Source organism: Leucoraja erinacea, chromosome 1 (assembly GCF_028641065.1).
Source record: "Leucoraja erinacea ecotype New England chromosome 1, Leri_hhj_1, whole genome shotgun sequence".
Classification (NCBI taxonomy): Eukaryota; Metazoa; Chordata; class Chondrichthyes; order Rajiformes; family Rajidae; genus Leucoraja; species Leucoraja erinaceus.
In genome coordinates, this window is record NC_073377.1 from 159,063,029 (window position 1) to 159,086,244 (window position 23,216).

The 23,216-nt window shown below is 42.9% G+C and overlaps 1 protein-coding gene across 8 annotated transcripts in view; it reads left to right on the top strand.

The window, feature by feature from the left end:
• dclk2a (doublecortin-like kinase 2a) overlaps nucleotides 1-18,792 on the top strand; it is a 313,388-nt gene extending 294,596 nt beyond the window's left edge. For 7 of the 8 annotated variants that reach the window (XM_055646576.1, XM_055646603.1, XM_055646586.1 and 4 more), the window contains one exon: nucleotides 17,147-18,792. In XM_055646576.1, the coding sequence (XP_055502551.1) occupies nucleotides 17,147-17,326 (180 nt within the window). In that variant the 3' untranslated portion in view covers nucleotides 17,327-18,792. Of the gene's footprint in view, nucleotides 1-11,046; nucleotides 11,868-17,146 lie in introns of those variants that run through there. The other variant, XM_055646636.1, reaches the window with a different exon arrangement.
• The last annotated feature ends 4,424 nt before the right edge of the window (nucleotides 18,793-23,216 follow it).

Consider the following 23,216-nt stretch of genomic DNA (forward strand, 5'->3'; position numbering starts at 1 on the left):
GTAAACAATTTTTTGGGGAAGCTGTTTGTCTATCATGTGTTTTATGTCTCTTTTTGTCTAGATTTTCCTTACCATTGCATGTTTATTTCCTTATTTCTACCCGGTTATATCTATCTGTATGGAGCTAGACAGGGCTCTTAAAAATAGCGGAGTCAGGGGATATGGGGAGAAGGCAGGAACGGGGTACTGATTGGGGATGATCAGCCATGATCACATTGAATGGCGGTGCTGGCTCGAATGGCCAAAAGGCCTACTCCTGCACCTATTGTCTATTGTCTATCCTGTTCTTCTAGAAACATAGAAACTTAGAAATTAGGTGCAGGAGTAGGCCATTCGGCCCTTCGAGCCTGCACCGCCATTCAATATGATCATGGCTGATCATCCAGCTCAGTATCCCGTACCTGCCTTCTCTCCATACCCTCTAATCCCCTTAGCCACAAGGGCCACATCTAACTCCCTCTTAAATATAGGCAATGAACTGGCCTCAACTTCCTTTCCTCAGTACAATCCCTCAATCCTTTATCTCCTCCAAAAACTGTTAAGAAGATAGGTATAGATGAAATAGGTTGTAGGCAGTCACAGTGGCTCAGTGGTAGAGTTGCTGCCTTCCAGAAAATTGCAGCTCCAGGGTTCGATCCCGACTACGGGTTTGATCCCGACTACGGTTGCTGTCTGTATGGAGTTTGTGCATTCTCCCCGTGACCTGCGTGGGTTTTCCCCGAGATCTTCGGTTACCTCCCACACTCCAAAGACATACAGGTTTGTCATAGACATATTGGCTTGATTAATTCAGCCGATCGAGTCTACTCCGCCATCCAATCATGTCTGATCTCTGCCTCCTAATCCCACTTTTCTGCCTTCTCTCCATAAGCCTAGACACCCGTTCTAATCAAGAATTTGTCTATCTCTGCCTTAAAAATATCCACTGACTTGGCCTCCACAGCCCTTTGTGCCAACGAGTTCCACAGATTAACTGCCCTCTGAAGTTCTTCCTCAGCTCCTTTCTAAAAAAAAGTGCTCTTTAATTCTGAGGCCTAGACTCTCCCACCAGTGGGAACATCCTTTCCACATCCACTGTTCTCTCACGGAGGGTTAAGGAAGAGAAATAAAGGATCGCTTTGACACTGATGCCCATATCGCAAAATGAATAACTAAAAAAACAACTGGTGGTACAACTGAGGGTCCTGGCTTGAATCGCAGCAGACTCTTTGCTGATACTCCAAATTACATTTGTTGTGAAACCAAAGGGATCAATCTTTTGTGGCATAGCTGGGATTATCCTCGTGCATCACAAATATAAAACACGCCACAGAGTCTGCCCCTCTCAGGCCTTGCTGTGAAACGTCCACCGGGTGAAACAGTACAGCAGGGAACAGGAAATCCCTTGGTTCAAGACCAAGTTATCTGACGTCGGTGAGTAACAAAGAATAAGGGCAGCTGGTTCCATGGACTAGGGTGGAAGCACATCATCTGGTTGTTCTGACACCTACTAACTGCTCAATGCAGCCTACCCACACACCTACAACACTGTGCCCAACATAACTTTACTGAGACAAATGTATTTGTGTTTGATCCTGTGGTCAGTGGGATAGAATTCCACAGCCTTGCAGCATAAAAAGAGACAACAAAGCAATGTTCCTCACATGTTTAGGTGACTTATAGAGCTCTACCTGAACTACAGCTGAGAAGGTTACATTAATAGGAGGATCTGTACACACAGCTTATTGTTAATCTAAAAATAAAACCTAAAACTGCAGATGCTGGTTTATACCGAAGATAGACGCAAGATGCTGGAGAAACTCAGCGGGACAGGCAGCATCTGTGGATAGAAGGAATGGGTGACGTTTCAGGACGAGACCCTTCTTCAACTGAGAGTCAGGCAAGAGGGAGACACAGAAACATGGAAGGATCAGGTGTTAAAATGAGAGATCAAGTGAGAAGCCAAGTGGACGAAGTTCAAGGAAAATCTAGAATAGTTACATGTAGTTAAATGTACATATAGCTAATCGACATATAGCTAAATGTAGAATAGCATTGTTAGCTAGGGGAAGGTGACAACGAGGCATACAAAGAAAATTTAATCAGGAGGACAGTCAGACTGGTCAGAGAACTAGGATGGGGAGGGCTGGAGAGAGGGGGAAAGCAAGGGTTACTTGAAGTTAGAGAAGTCAATATTCATATTCATAAACTGTTGGACACATGGAGATTGATTATTTTGTGAAGAGAGAAGTGGATTCAGAGTGTAAACCCTCACCCATCATAAAATGATCGTCTCCACGTATCATCCGAGACACCGCACACAGGCTTCTGCAATTCAACAAGCTTCCATTCCTAGGCCCCAATGCATCATCTTTACCATAGCTGTCCAGTCCCTCTACACCTCTATTATCCTCAGAGACCCAATAAGTTCCTCACAACTAAACCCACACCAAGTTCTCTTTTTAATCCACTCACTTTCTTCAAGTTCAATGGTGTAGCCATGGACCCAAGCTAGGCCAGTATTATTTTTTGGTCACAGTCAATACTCTTTGTTCCGAATGCCCCCCGGCATCAATCCCAACTCTTTCTTCACCATATCGACAATGGCAATGGGGCTGCTTCCTGCACCCATTCAGAACTCGTTGAATTCATCAACTTTACTACTAACTTTCGCCCTGTCCTCAAGTTCACTTGGACATCCTGTGACACCTCTTTCCCCTTTCTCAGTCTCTCTAGCTCCATCACTGGAGACAGACTATTGACTGATGTCTACTGCAAACACATCAGATTGTCCGTACTACAGTTAACTGGACTAAGCCTCCTCCAACCCTGTCTCTTGCAAGGAAGCCACCATATCTTACTCCCAATTTCTCCATCTCCGTCATATTTGCCCACAAGGTGAAGCTTTTCATCTGAGATATCCCCTTTCTTCAGTAAACATGGTTGTCCTCCTGTTGTCGTGGATAGAGCTCTCACCCATATCTCCTGTGTGCCCCGCAGTTGTGCTTGAACTCCCTCTCCCTCAGCTGGAGAAAGAACAGAGTTCCCTTGGTCTCCATCTTTCATCTCACCATCCACCACATCCCAACACATCTTTCTCCAACATTTCTGTCGCCTTCAACATGACCCCACCTGCAGTCACGTCTTCCTGTCCCCAACCCATTCCACAGTTCGTAGGGACTACTGTCCAAGCTGGAGATGTGACACCTGGCCCTTCACCTCCTCTCTCTTTCCAGCCACAGACCCCGACTGCCCTTGCAGGTGAGAGAGGGGTTCACTGAGGGGAAACTGAGAAAGGAGAAGGAGAGAGGTGCATATACAACAGCTCCAATTTTGTTCATCTCATTTGTTGTTCACAACGTGGCATCCTTTACATTGGCGAGACCCAGTGTGGACCAGCATTTGCTCCTGTGTCCACCAAGGCCTGCTGGATCTCCCATTTGGATCTGACCATTTTATCTCCCATTTCCATTCTCATACCCAACTCCCTGTCCTTGGCCTCGTCCATTGCCAGAGTGAGGCCACACACAAATTGGATGAACAGCACCTCATATTCCAATTTGGGTAGCCTACGAGCCATTGGTATGAACATTGAATTCTTCAATTTCAAGTAATAGCTTGAAATTGAAGGACAGGATTTCCCTAATTCTCTCCCACCACCTGACACAATTTCCTATCTAAGCCTTATCAAGATGTACAGGTTTGTAGGTAAGCTGGCTTGGTAAATGTATGAATCGTCCCCAGTGTGTGTAGGATAGTGTTAATGTGTGGGGATCGCTGGTCGGTGCAGACCTGGTGTGCCGAAGGGCCTGTTTCCTCGCTGTATCTCTAAACTAGACTGCACATGAAACCTGGAGAATCCCAAGATGTGTTCCATGACATCCTCACACCCAAGGACAAGATACCACAAATTCATCAGATCCATTTTCAAGATAGCAGTAGGACTTGCCTGAAGCAAACACAAGCCTTATATAAATATGTGTAGGAGATTTACTAATTCTAGTAAGAGCTTGCATTTTGCTACACTGTTTAGTTTTTTTCCTCCAATTAGTTAACCTAAGCAGAGTTTTTTCCAACATGGCCACTGACCAACACCCTAGAAACCAGCAGATAATTTTGCCTTAATGTGCAGCCTGGAGAAGCAGATCTGCTTTCCAGACCTATATTAATAATACAGCCTACAAACCACCTACGTGCTTCCCCTGCTCAGCTGCCCCTTCCTATTCGTAACTATAGAACTGCTTGAGTGCGTGCAATTTATTGCACTGAAACCAGTGGGCAAATTTTGAAGAGCCCTATGACCGCTCCCTATTGAAATACAAGCCCAGTATGCCAATCATTTCACTCCCATTACGTGTCACAGATCATTTCAACTGGTTCCAGTAACTTTCTAAGCAAGTATAGGAATGTTATTTGGAACTATATTTTCAGTGGCATTGTGCGGACATTGATATCAAACAGCTACACCTTTCTGCAGCAAATTCGGAATATTGTCTCGGGATTGTTAATGATGTCATTTCAAATAAAGAATAGGGGATGCCACCTCAAGTCAAGTCAAGTTCATTCGTCACATACACATACGAGATGTGCAGTGAAATGAAAAGTGGCAATGCTTGCAGATTGTGCAAAAAAAACAAACAAACAAACTACAAACAGAATGGAACAGAATCACATATTCACATATTACATATTTGTGGGAGGAAAGAAAAAGGAAAAAAACAGCAATTTAAAAAAAAACTGTAGAATGGTACAGTAAGTTAGTCCCTGATGAGATAGGAGTTTACATTCTTAATGGCCACTGGGAAGAAACTCCTTCTCATCCTCTTCGTTCTCACAGCATGGCAACGGAGGCGTTTTCCTGACCGTAGCAGCTGGAACAGTCCGTTGCTGGGGTGGAAGGGGTCTCCCATGTTCTTGTTGGCTCTGGAGTTGCACCTCCTGATGTATAGTTCCTGCAGGGGGGGGCGAATGAAGTACTCATAGTGCGTTCGGCCGAACACACTACTCTCTGCAGAACCTTCTTGTCCTGGGCAGAGCAATTCCCAAACCAAATCATGATGTTTCCAGACAAGATGCTTTCCACAGCCGCTGAGTAGAAACACTGGAGGATCCTCAGAGACATTCTGAATTTCCTCAATTGCCTGAGGTGGTAAAACACCTGCATAGTGTTCTACCACAATGGATAGCATTTTGCCCTTCCTGCTTGTAAACATACCTGTCTATTTGGATTGTTTCTACTTTTAGCTCTTTGGCACAGTGCAACACACAAACCTAAACCAATGCTGGAGTCATTTTAGCCGGGTTGTCAGATGCAGATTCTTAAGATTCCTCATTGTGCATGCAATCTCTGTCATGCCTTTTAAGAGGTGTAATTCTCAGAGCTCTGTTGCTCCACCATGAAGACAAAGTATAAGAATATTCATGGGCATCCTTGAGCTTAAGGGGCTAGAGTGCCAAGAACATTCTCAAACTATTTACCATCCAACAGATTCATGGAACTCCCCTTTGTGCCACTCGCCATCTTAACAGGGAAATATGTCACTACATATTCATCAACAGGAGACACATTCAGCATTTTAATTATATATTTTAGTGCCATTTTTTCAAAGCCAATATGAAAAGGCTCAGAGGTGGTGCCTTGAGCATACTGTAGAATCATCAAATAATAGAATTGTTAGAGCACAGAATAAGCTGAATTTATTTTTGGCCAAATAAGCTTATACATGCAAGGCAGTTCATCTCATTCCTGGCTCTATCCCAAAATCCTGCAGTTTCACTTTTCTTGAGCTAATTCATTTTTGAAAGCCACAACCTAATTTGTTGACATCACCCTTTCAGGCAGTGAATTTCAAATGATGGCGAGTTCCGTGGGAGTGTTTTTCATCATATTACCTTTGTTTCTTTTGCCACTTAGTTTTAATTTGGGTGCTTGGCTTCACAACCTTTCCTACAATAAGTTTGTTTTCCTTTATTTACTTCATCTAGATCCTGACTGATTGTGGATGTTGCCAAACAATTACTTCCCAGATTTCTATTCCATCAGTTCTGCACCCTGTCTAAGGCATTTTATTTAAGTTGTGTAGGTTTCGAGAGAGTGCAGAACAGACCTACCAGAACGACCTTAAGGATGAAGGATTTTAGGGGTGACAGGAGATATTCTGGTAAAAGAATATTTAGTAACGGAATATTTGTGAAAGTTACGAATGAATATGAGATATGTGGTTATATAAAGCAAATTTTATACACTCTTGGTGAATCTAATGGACGACAGGAATGCTTTCTGATGTTTCATTTTAAGGAGACTGGTAGATGACATTTCAAGGAAGCCGAGAAAACAAATAGCCCAAGTTCAGCGGAATTGAATGGGTGCAGTCACTTCCAGCTCCAAGCACTGATTTCTCTCTGAATGAGTTCCCAATTTATCAAAACGTCTAAATGAGGAGGGGAGAAAAATATTGTTTCCATTATGTGTAGTGTCACTTACAAATTGCACATCTTGTTCTGTGGTCAAAGGTACTGGGATAAGATGTCTGCAAAATTCCCCTGATCTGCCTTACCTCATAAAGTCAGAGGGAAATTGACATAATCCCCCAAGAAATGGCATAAACAGATGTTCTTCTGTAGTTCTTCTAAAGGTGCGGCATAAGACCGGGAACTGTTGTGGAGACTTAAGGCAGTAGAATCCAAGAACAATGATATCTCCTGGCCATGCTTTAATGTACTTTTCAACACAGTTAAAACAAAATGGAATCACGCCTTCTGATTCACGGGTAGAAAGATTTGCCACTTATTTCAAGCAATCTCTGAAGTTGTTCCTTTTGCATGAATGACATTCACCAAATTGTAGAAAAGAAGAAACAGCCACAAATCCTTTTTTAATTTTGTGATGCAGCAGGGCCCAAGAAAATTGCAGATTATGCCTGAAATGTGAAATGTGAACTGTGAAGTTATGCCCCTGTCCCACTTAGAAAACCTGAACGGAAACCCCTGGAGACTTTGCGCCCCACCCAAGGTTTCAGTGCAGTTCCCGGAGGTTTTTGTCAGTCTCCCTACCTGCTTCCACTACCTGCAACCTCCGGAAACCACCTGCAACCTCCGGGAACCGCACGGAAACCTTGGGTGGGGCACAAAGTCTCCAGAGGTTTCCGTTCAGGTTTCCTAAGTGGGACAGGGGCATTAGAAAGGGTGGTGATTCAAAGATGTGGGATTAAAGACAAAGATAAATTATACACAGATATATTGTTTATTAACTTGTCTATTGGAATAACACCGCATTGAGTCACCTTAGGTCAGGTTTCAGCCGAGCAATAAAACAAAAATAACAACTTCACACATCCCATCAGTTTCAATGATGGAATTTTGGGTCCTCACCAAGGGACTCGAAATTTACAATAACTTTTAACAGCCTAGTTTCATTAGAGACCTGTATTGCACCAATGACCTTCAATGGAGGTAGCAAGCCAAAGGTTTGGAGATGCTAAAATGCAATCCCCATCAGAAAATCTCGGATGCATTGAGACGAAGACAATAAGAGTTCACAATGTGCTTAAAATCAAATGAATGTGAAGCAGTAGAATTGACAACTGTCATCCATGAGACTGCATATGTTGTTTTACTATCATATTCATTAATAACTTTCATTAATAAATACCTGGTTTCCTCTGTTCATCCCATTGTTTAACCAATGTATACGTGCTGTCCTTTGTGTCTGGTTATTATATCTGGTCCTGTGTTTGAGATGATGGTGCTGTAATTCGTGGTTAAGGCAAAACATCATCAGGGTTCAATATGTCTTTACCGTTAGCTCTTTGAACATGAGTAAGGTCATTTCCATAGCTCAGGTCACCACTTCAATGTGCTTGCTTTTCATTCAGCGGTCACTCTTGTTCATAATTGCTTTTTAAAAAAAAAAATACCACCTGCAGGTGCGGCCTGTTAGCAAACTCTCCAATTTGAAAATCCCCCCACTGTATGGAGCAGAACTATACATAATGTTCCACCAGATCTAGATCAGGTCGATAGAAAAGCTGGACAGTATCTGAAATATTTGAACAAATCAATTGACTCGACACGAAGATCTTTTTTTCCTGCTGATACATTATATTTTTGTCATAACATTTATTCGAATTGCAACCAATGCATTCTGTCTTAGTGACTTTCACTTCTCATTGAATCAGATTTTGTTGCCACATCCTGGATGGATGTAAGAACTCAACATCTCACACAAATGCACCCCACAACACCACCCACCGCTCCAACTTGTTTGCTATGATGAGGTTACCATAAATCATTCAACAGGCCCCTTTCTGTTCATTGAGAAATAAAACTGGTGAAGGGCAGAAGGATTATCTTTGGAGAAGACATAAAAGGAACAATAGTTTTTTTTTCCCCTTCTCTTAGTGCATTGCTGGTAGTAAGTAATCTTTCACTTACACAGTAGGTCAGCTTGTGCATTGTGTGTGCTAGTAGAATGTTCAATAGCAGAGGCCATCACATCCAAGGCTAATATTGTCCTTGTTTAGTCTCTACAGGTAAGCACTTCATTCAGCTTTCACTGGATAGTGATCAGGAGCAGATGCCAGGGATGAATTTCCTCTCGTCAGCATTAAAGCCATGTGTGGGGGTGGCTGATACTGCACTGTTTAGCTCAACGTGCTGTCTGGTTCATCTTAGGATATTTTGATCGGGACAGTTCAGCAACACAGATGGAAAAGGGAGAGGGAGCTTTTTGAAGAATCCTTGTGCAATGAAATTCTAAACTGAGTAGACTTATCGCATGGTATTACAGACAATAACTGTTCCACACAAAATCAGTGTATTCCTCAACTGCCTAACCTTCACATTTCCGTCTGCCTCTGAAACTATATAATTGGTGCAACATATAGCAGACTTCTTCATTTGTTTCAACGCAGGATTAGTATCAAACATTTTTTCCTTTGGTTTCCCCTCCAGTTGTGGAATTCTCTGCAGGGCAGTTGGGGCAGGTTCTCTGGGTGCTTTCAAGAGAGAGCTATGTAGGGCTTAAAAATAGCAGAGTCGGGGGATATGGGGAGAAGGCAGGAACGGGGTACTGATTGGGATGATCAGCCATGATCATATTGAATGGCGGTGCTGGCTCGAAGGGCTAAATGGCCTACTCCTGCACCTATTGTCTATTGTCTATTGACAGTTCATATTGACATGTAATGAAGTGTATACATGCCATGCCAATTCCCCATTATTCATTCCAAATGCACTTTGATATTACCAGGAACTGCAAACTCTATAGGTACCTCCCCCATTGCTTCCATTTTCCACCTGCCATCCAAGCCAGATCTGACCAAGACACTCCATTCCCAGTATATCTCTATGCTGGGAGGATAGAGTGGGGCTATTTCCTGCCTAAAATATGCAGTTCCATCACTTTCAATGCTGCTTCCCCATTGTGGAGTGTGACCAAGGGCCAAGGTTGTTATGGTCAGATCATTGACTGTAGTAATGTAGGGCAACATCATAATGGAGGCCATCCTTCAATGCAATACCTTCTGAGGACCACAGCCTTAACCAAGACCTCCAACAACATTGCTGGATGATTCCAGGGGTATGCTTGAGCCATCCAAGACTACATTCTGACTCTGACCAAGCGACTGAGGTCAAGTCTGCAGGCAAATGTTCACAAGAAATTATTTCCGCTCTGTTTCCTTCTTGTTTATGAGCCTAAAGCCAGGAACTTTGTATCCCCTCAGCTGAAAGCACCACTAAAAAATGATTTCTACCAATAATTTTCCTGATTTCAGCCAAAAATACAAGTGAAACATGAACTTTTGGAATTGGAGAGATTCCGGGGATCATGATGCATTTGGATTTGCCTTGTGAAGAGTACAGTGAGGTGGTCCAAAGGCTTTGCACGCCTTAGTAGGCCGCAAACGGAATTGCTCACACAACCTCTCTCAAAGGTCACCATTTGTCGACAAATCTGGATGTCATTCTGGGCAAAACCTATGTAGACCTGAGCAAGACGGGACAAGAGGTGGGTTGTTGGGTAGACAACATGTGGATGCAGGGGTGTGGTACTTTGTGATGAAGTGTGGTGGGCTGAGAACTGGAATAAATTGGACCCTTAGGATTCCTCCTGTTGTGAATAAGCATCAACGATGGAATGAGCGCCAGGCTGTTGCCACGATCTCAGAATGCATCACAACCTAGGAGTGGAGAAAGCACATCTACAACAGCAATGAAGACTTTAGATTTGCCCATTCAATTCCCCTCATCTGCAAATTAGCTCCAAATTATGTTTGATGCATGGATAATCAAAAACACAATTTTCCATACCATTTTCTGCCACAGAAGAAAGAATAAGGAATCCTTAAGGAATACAGTGTCTGTTTTTCCTTCTTAGAAATAGAATATTCCACTTTACAACAGGATGGGCGATGAATCCACAATCTAGCAAAATGACCCAACTAAAACATAGGCAAGCAGCGATTTCATGAACTGTCACCATTTGTCACATTAATGCATCATTTTAGAGCTCATGGCAGATGTTCTTGTTAATATGATCTAAGCACAGCTCTACTGCATAAGGATGATTCAGCAGGGATAGAGAAAGGTGACTGCATGATGGGCCTGTCCCACTTAAGCGACTTTTTCGGCGACTGCCGGCACCCGTCATAGGCCGTTGCAGGTCGCCGAAAAATGTCAACATGTTGAAAATTCAGCAGCGCGACCAGAAAGACGCTACGACTCTTTGGGCGACTGAAGAGAGTACTCACAGCGTACAGGCGACACCCTGGGTGAAGCCTGTATGGTCGTGAGTGGTCGCCCAAAGAGTCGTACCTTGTTCTGGTCGTCGCTGGATTTTCAACCTGTTGAAAATTTTCGCCGACCTGTTGCGACTATGACAAGTCGCCGAAAATATTGCGTAAGTGGGAGAGGCCTATTAGGTTTTCGCACAGTGCAAGAGTACTCTCCATGTAAGTAGTTGGAGATTGTTTGGAATAGATTTGTTTGGCTTTTTAACCAACATTTACTTATTTATGAAAATGGCCTTGATATCTTTTGTTTTTGTATGTTTTATATTTTTGACAGTTTGAAGTATAAGAGGGAGAGGGTGAGTTCCAATCCTCACACTGAGACACTGGATAAACCTGGAACAGCGTCATGGTATAGAACGCAGTGCCCTGACAGGGGGACCATTCACTAAGTCTCAGCCGGTCCACATTTGCATGGCCTGTCGCCTTGTGCCTCACAGCTCTTTTCTAAACTTTTCTCAGCTCACAAGGCAGAGCCTTTCATGGTGTGGATTCAGGCTGATGGTATCGTACTTGGGAGAGCACATACTTTTCTTTTCTGTTGCTCATGCTGGATTAAGTTCACCTCAGACTCACTCGAGGCTCAAAAAATTCTGGACTGCAGAATATTTGACAGAAACTCCAGAAAAAAAACCTGCCACTTTATAAACCTTTCACATGAAGTCGTGATTTGAAAGGCCAAACTATATTAACAACTGCACGTGGACAAGAATTGGTTTTAAAATAAACACTGGCATTAATAATCGAAGAAACCAAGAACTTCCAAAAAAGGAAGACAGCCTGAAACTATTTTAAGTAGGCAGAGTGGTCTTTGAGTGCCATCTGGTGTTAGCAAGGCTGAATTGGAAGAGTTGCTACGTCAAAAGCTTTGCTCGAAGTTCTTTGCTTTCCACTAAACTGTATCCCTTTTTTCAGAAATGGTTAATTTAGCCTGATTATTACAGTGCTTTGCATTATGTAATATGTTCATGTGAATGCTTGGTTCTCCAGGATAAGCTAATGTGGACCGTGTGTTTTATTTAAATTTGCCGAGATCACTGTATTAGCTGGTAAAACAATTGTATTCCATCAACCTTTTAATTAAAGCACTGTTCTAGGGAGCCAAGTATTTTGCATGTTACAATACGGTATGAGCTGCAAGGATCGTTCCGTTATACAGCCCTGCAACGTTTGGAGAAGGGCTTCATCATCTCATTTCACTTTAAATGTTTTAAACTATGTACGATAGCCTGCGAATGTAAATAAACCTTGAAAACATCTATGCAATTGGCACATTAGAATTAAAAAAGTACAGGAGTTGTCAGCACTTGGACAAACTCCCAGCACAATTTACGATCTACAACGGAACAGCATTAAGTTTTATATTTTGAGTAAAGTACACAAATTGGAATCTCCAACCAGCAGGTGGTAACATTTTAAAACATTCATAGTGGGATCGGCAAACTGATTTAAAAATGCTTTTGCAGCCACATCTGTAGTGTGTTTTCCTTTAGCTATATAAATATGGATGTGTACAAAATGTGACTAGTTGCTATCCTTGTGCTTCATCCGCCGGATCTCTGACCCGCACCTGTATTGCTCCTCTCTGACTGGTCCCACGCAATGGCATGTACTAACCGCATCAGCTATGCTCACATTTCTGCTGCACTCACACTGCTTCTTCCTCTTAAAAAACAATTTCAAAATTGGGGCGGAGGAGAGAAAAATAGTTTTGAATTACTCCTACTTGATTCGTAATCTAGCCAACCATTTAACGAGTAGCTGGTGAATGTTTTGACAAAGTGGATGAACTCTGTCCCATATTTCCGCTTTTAGAGATATTCTACCGATCAACATTGTGCAAGGAGGTGTGCATTATTTAGGAATCCAACCAAACTGAGTGCCAGCACTGAGAGATAGGGAGTGTTGTGTGGTAAGCCATGTTAAAATGCTCATCAGCCTGAATTTAACCCTTTAGCTCTCCAGGGTTCAATTTAGTTTCTGGGACATAAATTATTGTTTCTACCAGCTGTAAATAATAGATTAGATCTTTAAATGTGCACATTCAAGGAATATTCCACAATCCTTTATAAGACATACTCCAAAATTATGTTCTATCTGATACTGTGAAGAAAGTGATGCACTGTTCTAAAATTCATTACCCTCGAACTAAAATAGGAAAGCTTGTTCAAGATGAAAAATATACCTTGTGGCACAATATTACCACAACTGAAATGAAAAACTGTAATCTAACATGCAGTTGTAATGAATGTCAAATTGTTATAGTAAGGTTACAAAGATAGAATGATTTCTAGCTGTACTTTCAACATATGATCATGCACTAGTAATTTGTCTTTTGATACCCTAGGCAACAATAATTCCACATACAGCAATTCACAGAATGACTTTGTGAAAAAATAATAACTTTATTTTGGCTGTTCGAACGTCATAGGATTTTAGATTGGATTTTGAGGCTTGAGGAAGACATTGGCATTTGCAGAGCACTGGAGTTAGCCTTACTGAATCCATCCAGTTATGCATTACAAGCAATCCGATCAAGTCATGTGAACAGATGTGAAATAATGGTTCTCTTTGGCAGAGGTTTAGATTGAATCAGTTGGTATTATTCATAATCGGGAAAATGTTTTAAATGTTTTCCAGGAATGCCAAGAAATTGGATTTCACAAATTGGAAATGGGTGTGCCATGTGCGCTGCATCAAGTATTAATAGACTGCTAAAGCAAAGTTGTTAAATTAGCCAAAATCACATTAATAAAAATTGCGGTGATGCAGAATCCTCTGCCATTTCCCATATGAGCTAACCCTCCACATCTTTTCCTGCTGATCACCAGAAAAGGCATCAGTCAAACCCTACAGGAACTTCCTCCATGGAAGCTGCAGCATAGCTACATTAGAGGCTGTGATAACCTTCAAGCAAACATGAACATGAAGTGGGGGAGGTGGAAACAGCACTTGCCTGTGTGTGTGTTAGTACCGACAATCCCAGCCACCACCCCTCCCCCCCCCCCCCCCCCCCCCCCCCCCCCCCCCCCATGATTGAGTCCTGTACTTTGTGTCGCCCCATACTACTGCAGGTTTTGGGCTAATCAGTGAGATTAGCTATCGCAGTGTGTGTCCCTGATGTACATAGTATATTTTAAAAAAACTGAGATCATTGATAGAGCTTCAAATATCCTAAGCATTGAAAATTGAGACTGTCAGATGCTGTAGGCTTATCATCAGCGTCAGAATGGAGTCTAATGTCTCATTTGCAAAGACAACACAATGTGTTCCTAATTTGAGTATGGGAATTCAGTAAAAGTGATGCATCGCATCCATAAACACCAGTTTTGCCGTAAAAACAATAGATGCACAATTAGCTCCAGAAAGAAATGTCAGATACATCCCGGAGAATTGTGCAAGAACATATTAAGTCCACTTTTCCGAAGTGCATAATTTCAATTGGAAATGATCGCTCCGTCGACCTCACCGGGATTAAATTGGTTCTTTACACAATCTGAGCATGAAACGCAGGTGACAATGAGCAAAAAAAACCAGCTGTATGAAATCTCACAGCATTTGCCTTGTTTACATCATTGTTGAACAGATTGTATAGCATCCGTCATAGAGTCATACAGCGGGGAAACAGACCCTTCAGCCCAACTTGCCCCCCCCAACCAACAGGCACCATCTACAGATGCAGCAGCATCTATGGAGCGAAGGAAAAAGGCAACGTTTCGGGCCGAAACCCAAAGGGTTTCGGTCCGAAACGTTGCCTTTTTCCTTCGCTCCATAGATGCTGCTGCACCCGCTGAGTTTCTCCAGCTTTTTTGTGTACCTTCGATTTTCCAGCATCTGCAGTTCCTTCTTAAACTCTTATGCACCATCTACACTTGTCCCATATTTCCTGCATTTGGCCCATATCCTTCTAAACTTTATCCTCCTATCCCGAAACACATATCCAAATGTTTTTTAAACTTTGTGATAGTACCTGCCTCGGCGACCTCCTCTGGCAGCACATTCCACACACCCACCACACTTTGTGTAAAAATGTTGCCTCTCAGGCTCCCATTAAAGATTTCTCCCCTCACCTTAAACCTATATCCTCTGATTCCTGATCCCCCTACTCTGGGCAAAAGCATTTACGCTATCAATTCCTCTCATGATCTTATACACCTCTATACAATCACCCGCCATCCTCCTGCTCTCCAAGGAATAAAGCCTGCTCAACATCTTCCTATAGCTCAGTCCCTCGAGTCCTGGCAGCATCCTTGTACATTTTCTCTGCACCCATTCCATCTTAACATCTTTCTTATAACAGGATGACTAAAACTGAACACAATACTTCAAGTGTGGCCTCATCAATGTCTTGTACCATGTCTTAATCCCTCTGAGAATTCAAATAAATTTATAGGTACCTAAGTATATAAGCCACCCGTCATAATGTTGGGATGTCCTGGCATTTCATCAGTGTTTCAGGAGGATGTTACTAACCTTTCTATTAATGGACATATAGTTTCAGAAAATTACAATACAAAAGTTACTAAAAATAATTTGCTCTGCATTCCATAGGTCCCAATTATCTTATCTCCAGGCAGATGAGCATTAAATGGTATCATTCAACTAACATGCCAATCCAAGGGTGACAGATGGCACAATGGGCTAAGTGTCGGCTGGCGACCGGAAGGTAGCCAGTTGAATGGAGATAGTGTCTCTTTTATCTTTTAGCCAATATTACTAGAGAAGATTATTTTGTTGTTAACACATTGTTGATTGTAAAAACTTGGTGCATGCATATTTGCATTTCCAATGATACAAACATTTCAAAAGCACAAATTTTGCACATCCCAATCTTATGATGTGCTGTGTATTTACAATCCCATTCGTCTGTCTTGCGATGTAACAAGTAGGTAGATAATTGAGTGCAAACATGGTTTTCCTATATTTTTTGTAAATACTTTATGGCGAGAATTACAAAAAACTGCATTCATTTGCAACACTAGTTTTGCCAGGCTGTTATGTATTTTGTATTTTGCCCTGCCTCTCTTACTACAGTCAAGGTTTGCACCAATGTATGTAATCGCACAGTATTTAAGCTGCCATTCTTTCAGCGTAAGCCCTTCATGCCCATTCCATGAATCGCAATTAATTTAGTATGATTCGTCACATTTCCACATTCATATAAAGTCTCGCATTTCCACACCCCTGATCTTCCAAACTTCCATGGTTTTCCATGCCCCGACATGCCACATTCAAATATCATCACCAAATCATTCCATAACATCATCCCATCCAAATGTCATTGTTTATTTTCTAGTTTATATAATTGCATGCAAAACACACTTGCATTGTTACTCATTGTTCTGCAGAAGTACGGTGATCCACTGCAGCTCCATTCTATGTGAGTTTAGTTCCTCTGGCATCTCATTGCATGCTTATAAAAAGTTTCCTGAAAAATGTTGCCTTAATCATCAACAAACTTTTTCATTCAGATCTCTTATCATGTTTAAGTACACAAGGAAAACAATTGAAATTCAGGTTGTGTTATCATTATTAAGAATGTCATCCCAGTAGCAATGTAGTCTCACTCTGCTATCTCTAGTAACTGATGAGAATTGAAAGTAATGGCTCTCGAGGATTCCTATGTTGCTGACAATGCAGAGAAGGACATCATATGATTGCTCCCAGAAGCATCATTTCCATTCATGGCTATTTTCGCACTTTGTTAACTGTGCTGAGATATTGTCTACCATTTGAAAGACTTGATAGAAATGTAAATAGTAAATGGATTTGTGTTCCTGCAATTCTCCTCCCATACCTCAAGAGTAGATAGGCGGAATTTATTCGTGATTGGTGCAAATTGGTGAGTAATCTATTTTTCTTCCTTTTGCTTTTATTTCCCTCCATTTCAGTAGTGATGTGTGTATTACGGCCAGTCTTCTATTATGCAGCACCATTAGCTTACCGTATATTTTTCACACACAAAGCAACATTAATGCTCTGTGCACCCATGGAATGACAGGACTGCAGTGTAAGCTTGCCCAGAAATCTCCGTGATGTTGAAGTATGGTTAAAATAATGTACACCTCTGAGTTAGACCATTTTGCATTGCTGCTGCATTAATCAAACAACCTGTTAGTGATTCACATGCACATCATCTAAGATGCATTGATCTAGGTACATACAGTAATTTTCAACAAACCAAATTGAATTTGACATGTTGCCCTTCAAATTCACAGTTTGGAGAAACGTTAAAAGCTAAACAAGCTCACAAAGAAGATACTCTCCTTTTCTTTGTTTTGTGTTAATGTGATCCAACGATTGAATTTTTTAAGACCATCAACCCTTTCTATATTTTTACAAAACTGCTCATTCTGTCTTCCCTTTTTATTTTCCAGTACACAGCTCTCGATAAAGAAAGTCAGATATTCAGTGGTAAGCCCCAGCGAGATATTGAAGGAGTTGGTATGGTGCCGACATCTCAACCCTGTCCGGATGAAGATCCCTCCGTGTCTGGGTCCATGACCTGTCCCACTCATTCATCTGTGTCAATGCTGGCCCCTGCACCTCCTGTCTGAGCATGCTCTGCCGGCCTGCTACAAGGAAATTAACGCATTGTGCTTTCTACAAGCATGGTATTTTCTTATTTATTTTTAAAAAAAAACCTCTTTAAAGCAACTCAAATTTAAAGAGAACCACATTGAGTTAGTTTTCAACAAACTTGCTTGTAAATTGTTGGTTTTGTGTCAAAATGCTATCCGCCACTCTCCATTAGCCTGCGAACTGCATGAGGGAGTTGGGATTTCTCAGCAACAAATGTGGGAGTGAGATTGAGGTCTGATACGAGAGGCTGTGAGTGAGGTTTGACACAAATTTAGGCGCTGTGTTACCAAACTGTTTTTCGAATGATACTTCCACCTTTCAAACCCTCATCAAGTAAACCTCTTATTCGATTGAGTTTAAACACTGTGCTGTTCAATAAATTAATTGTATCTTCTTACGGGATGAAGGAGAGAATCCTACGGCTGGAAATAGTTCTCATCTCCTTATTGGGTTTAACAGGGTTGCTTTATTCCTACTGTGACTTGCTTCTCCCGCCATAGCTCCAGCAGATTCTTTGCAGATCCTCAGCCAGAGAAAGGCAAACACAGTTTTTCTCAGTACAAGTAGTAGTGCCATTTCCCCTGGGGGTCACTCACTACTGGTTTCCTGCTCGGAGAAGTTCCCAGCAAGTTTCAGAATCACTCATTAGAGAGCCAGTTTGAATAGAGAAATTACCGTTCTTCATTGGGGGCAGTACCTGATATATTAGCAATCCTTCATATATATGTGGCTACTGATCTGACACGGATGAGGAAATCCTAGTTCTAAATTAGAACATAATCTGGTCATTTGAGACGGCTTCTAATTTGGAAACAGCAATCTTAAATAGACAAATTGTCTTTCATTGTAACAGTTTTTCCTAATAATGTGTTAGAAAATGCAGAGCAGGCGTCATGGCACTGGATTGCAGACCAATTACAAAACGTTGAAATGCTTAGGAAGGACATAAAACAGCAGAGACAATGATCATGTGTAAAATTGAGTGCTTGGCAGTCTTAGACCCCCTCGTGTCCGCAATATGCACCTTTGTCATATGATTATACCTCAGCTCATTGAGGACCATTCAGCCCATTGAAACAGGTCTGTTCAACTCACTGGGCTCAATCATCATCCATCACCAGGAGAAGAAATGTGGTCACTGTCAGATTCTTTGCCGATCCTCAGCAAGAGAAAGTCAAACACAGCTTTTCTCTGTAGGTGCGCCATTGCTTATTTGTGTATTGAGCCATCATTTCTACTGAGTATATCAAATTCCTCGTGCTTGAGGAATCTGCTTCAGTATATTCCAGTGTAGCTCACGCAAGTATCCAAGCAAGAGTCTCAGGTATGAATGAGAGAAGGTTGTAGCCAATAAAAGGCAGGGCTCCCAGAGCAGATATTTTACAAGCCTCCCAAACGTGATTAGTTCAGCAAACAATCAATGAGGTCCATGTATAAGTATAAGAATAGTAGAATAGTTTCTTTATTGTCATTGTAACATGGGCCATGTACAACGAAATTTAAAATGTCAGCCAGTCAGTGCAGCATTCAAACATTTCTAAAGCTAATGAAACATCCACGGTAAAATAATAAAGATAAGCAAATAAATAAAAATCACAGACAAAGCACGCATACACACCCAACCCTCCATCCTTCTGTCGATTTCACCGTTACCACAGTCCCTTAGTCTGTATCGCCCCTGCGTTCCTTGGCGGCCACATTTAGTGCTTTTATAGCAGTGGGGTAAAAACTGTTTTTTAGTCTATTTGTCCTTGTGGATCTGTACTTGCATAGACAGAAGAAACAAAACATTGTTTCTCATCAGTTTTGTCATCAGTGCAATTAATAAAAACAGAAATAAATACTTACAAGTTTTATAATTACCATCTCTAAAATAGAACTAATTTAGAACTAAAACAGACATTCAGACCGAACAATCGATCTCTAACATAGGGATAATTTAAAGTGCTGTTCAGTGGCTTCACCTTTACAGGTGACTAGCTGTCAAGGTGTTGGGGGAGGGGGGGAGTTAGATGTGGGTGTGTATGTGTGTGTTTGGAGAGGGGACACAGTCCGTTAACCATTTTTATTGCTTGTGGGAAGAAGCTGTTTAGCATCCTGCTGGTTCGACAGCTGATAATCCTGTACCTCCCAGATGGCAGGAGGGGGAAGATGTGGTGGGAGGGGTGGTAAGGGTCCTTAATGACGGAGATGGCTCTGCGGATGCTACGCTTCTGGTAGACCTCCAACAGGAAAGTTGAGGGGGGCACCAATGATCCTACTGGCTGTCTTCACTATCCTGTTTAGCTGTCTTTGTTCGTAGGCCTTGCAGCTCCCAAACCAGGAAGTGATGCCATACGTCAGTATGCTTTCAATGGTACCCCTGTAGAAGGTGGCACGGTGAACAGTGGGGAGACCTGCTTTTCTAATGCCCCTGTCCCACTTAGGAAACCTGAACGGAAACCTCTGGAGACTTTGCACCCCGCCCAAGGTTTCCGTGCGGTTCTCGGAGGTTTTTGTCAGTCTCCCTACCTGCTTCCACTGCCTGCAACCTCCGGCAACCACCTGCAACCTCCGGGAACCACACGGAAACCTTGGGTGGGGCGCAAAGTCTCCAGAAGTTTCCTAAGTGGGACAGGGGCATGAGGGTCTCCGGAGGGGGGTGGAGCTGCTGCTGTGCTCTTTTGATGACGGCTGTGGTGTTGGTCGTCGAAGGCCAGGTCGTCCGCCAGGTGGACTCCCAGGAACCCTCCCCACAGCAGCACCGCCAACGTATGATGGTGTTTGCCAGCCCTCCTGAAATCAATCACCATCTCCTTCGTCTCGTCCACGTTGAGGGTGAGGTTGGGAGATCTGCACCGCTCTGTAAGCAGCTCCACCTCCATCCTGTACGCCGACTCATTGTTGCCACTGATGAGACCCACCACTGTTGTGTCGTCAGCGAACTGGATGATGTAATTGTTGCTGAGTCTGGCAGTGCAGTCATGGGTAAGCAGACTGAACAGCAGGGGAGCTCAGGACACAGCCTTGGGGTGAGCCAGTGCTCACTGCGATGGTTCTTGATGTCCGGCTGCCCACCCTGACTGTCTGCTGCCGCTGCATCAAAAAATTAAGGACCCAGTTGCCCAGTTGCAAGTGCCAGTGACAACCTTCAACAGCTACAGCTTCTCCACCAGCTGCTGTGGGATGATTGTGTTAAAAGCTGAGCTGAAGTCTTTATAGACTTCAGCTCAGCTTTTAACACAATCATCCCACAGAGGATCCTGGCGTAGGTGTTCTTCTGCTCTAGGTGTGACAGTGCAAGGTGGAGTGTTGTAGAGACTGCGTCCTCTGTGGACCGGTTGGTTCTGTAAGCGAACTGCAGTGGGTCCAGGTCAGCAGGGAGACAGTTTTTGATGTGCTGCATGACCAGCCGCTCAAAACACTTCATTAATATGGGTGTGAGAGCCACAGGGCAGAGGTCGTTGAGACAGGCTGGGTTGGGACTCTTCGGGACGGGGACGAGGGTGGCACTTTTGAGGCAGTTGGGCACTACTGCCTGGCTGAGTGAGATGCTAAAAATGTCTACAAAAACATATGTTCTGATAAGATTGTTAAGGGCTTGGACACGATAGAGGCAGGAAACATGTCCCTGATGTTGGGGGAGTCCAGAACCAGGGGCCACAGTTTAAGAATAAGGAGTAAGCCATTTAGAACGGAGACCAGGAAACACTTTTCTCACAGAGAGTGGTGGAATTCTCTGCCTCAGAGGTCGGTGGAGGCAGGTTCTTTGGATGCTTTCAAGAGAGAACTAATATGGCTCTTAAAGATAAAGTACGTACCCCATACATCTCCTTTAAATTTTGTCCCCATAAACCTAAAGCTATGCCCCCCTCCTTTCCTACCCTTATATTTGATATTCTCATCCTGGGAAAAGGGTTCCGACTGTCTACCTTATTATCCCTCTCATAATTTTTATATATTTCTATCAGTTCCCCCATCGACCTCCAGCATTCCAGAGAATTACAGACAGAAATGCTTAGACCAATTTCCTGGCAGAAGATTTCACTGGAACCAATCACCGGCACAATCTACTCACTCAGCCCCTTTCGGTTCTCTCCCTCTCCCTAGTTGAAATAATTTTCTGCTCTAACACCTAGTGATCCTCAGCTGGGATCTGAGGGACAAAGGACTGAGAACTTCTGTAACCTTCACTTGATTCTTTTTTCTGTACCTTCTTCTCTTGTTTCTAGAACCTGTTAAGAAATATTGGAAATCTCAGCAGCTTCGGAAGCCAAACATCATCTGTGGTTAGTTATTTTCATGCCTCCAACTTCAGATGCATCATGCTCCTGTCACCAGCTGGGATCGGAAAGAGATTTTACCTTAACTGTGTCTGTGGAATTCTCTGCCTCGGTGGAGGCAGGTTCTCTGGATGCTTTCATGAGAGAGCTAGATAGGGCTCTTAAAAATAGCGGAGTCAGGGGATATGGGGAGAAGGCTGGAACGGGGTACTGATTGAGGATGATCAGCCATGATCACATTGAATGGCGGTGCTGGCTCGAAGGGCCAAATGGCCTACTCCTGTGCCTATTGTCTATTAACTTTCAGTTGCTCTGGGCAGTCCTTTAAAACGTGGACAGCTGGCGTGACTAGACGATGGCAGGAGTGCTTGTGTCTGAGTGGTGTTTTTTGCCTCAAAACATGCATAAAAATCGTTTAGTTCATCTGCCATACCCACACAAGCACCAGGATTCACACCTGGAAGTAGCCATCTAACAACAGTCTCCATGTTTTCCACAGCTCTAAACAATCCCACACATCTCATACGCACCTTGTTACCTTTCATTTGTTCACTGGATCTGTATTCTAGATGCTCCGGCATCTGCATCCAAGCTCAGTTTGCTACTTCACAACCAGGCTCTCATAGCAGCTGATTCCACTGCTTCATATATTTAATAATAATAATAATAATAATATATTTTATTGTCATTGCACATAAGTGCAACGAGATTTGGGTATGCAGCTTCCATCCGATATCATAACTTAAGTAACTACTAAAATTTAGGTTTAGATAACATACAAGGAGACCATTCGACCCATCAAGTCCATGCCGGCTCTCAGAGCAACTTAATAAATCCTGCCCTCCTGCCCCTTATGTGCTCCTACCTACCACCTATCCTAGGGGCTAACGTACCTTCCAACCAAACTCTTTGGGATGTGGGAAGAAAGCAGAGTATCCAGTGGATACCAATATAGTTAGAAGGAGAACGTGCAGGCTTCAGCACCAAGACCTCAGGGTCACTGGAGCTGTGTGGTGGCAGAATCATCTGCTGTACTACTATACCAAGAGCTTCGAGCCGGTGATGACACTCCAGTGATCTGACATCTTGCAGATCACTAGATTTGCTGTTGCCTCAATCCTCGGTAGTGACAGAAACCCTGAGGGTTTTCTCAGGATGAGAGCATTCACGTTCCCACCACTACACCACCAGCAGTGCCCTTGCCTTTCAGGGTTCAGAGAGAGAGATCAGACAAGATTGAATGGCAGATTAGACTCAATGGGCCGAATGGCCTAATTCCTTTCCAATACTTTATGGTCTTTTGCTGTGGTCCAGAACTGTTCCCACTCATGATAAGACAGTTCAGCTAAAGATTGCTCCATCCAGATCCAGAGCTGCCTGCAATGACTTTCATTGCCATCTCCGTCCCTTACATTACAACTATCATCTAACAGCCTTACTGCAGCCACTTGGGTGATCTGCATGAAAGTAACCTCAGAGAAGTGCATGCGGGAGACACAGTAGTGGAAGGGCCTAGGGCCAGAGGGCACAGCCTCTGAATAAAAGGACTTACCTTTAGAATGGAGATGAGGAGGAATTTCTTCAGCCTGAGGGTGGTGATTCA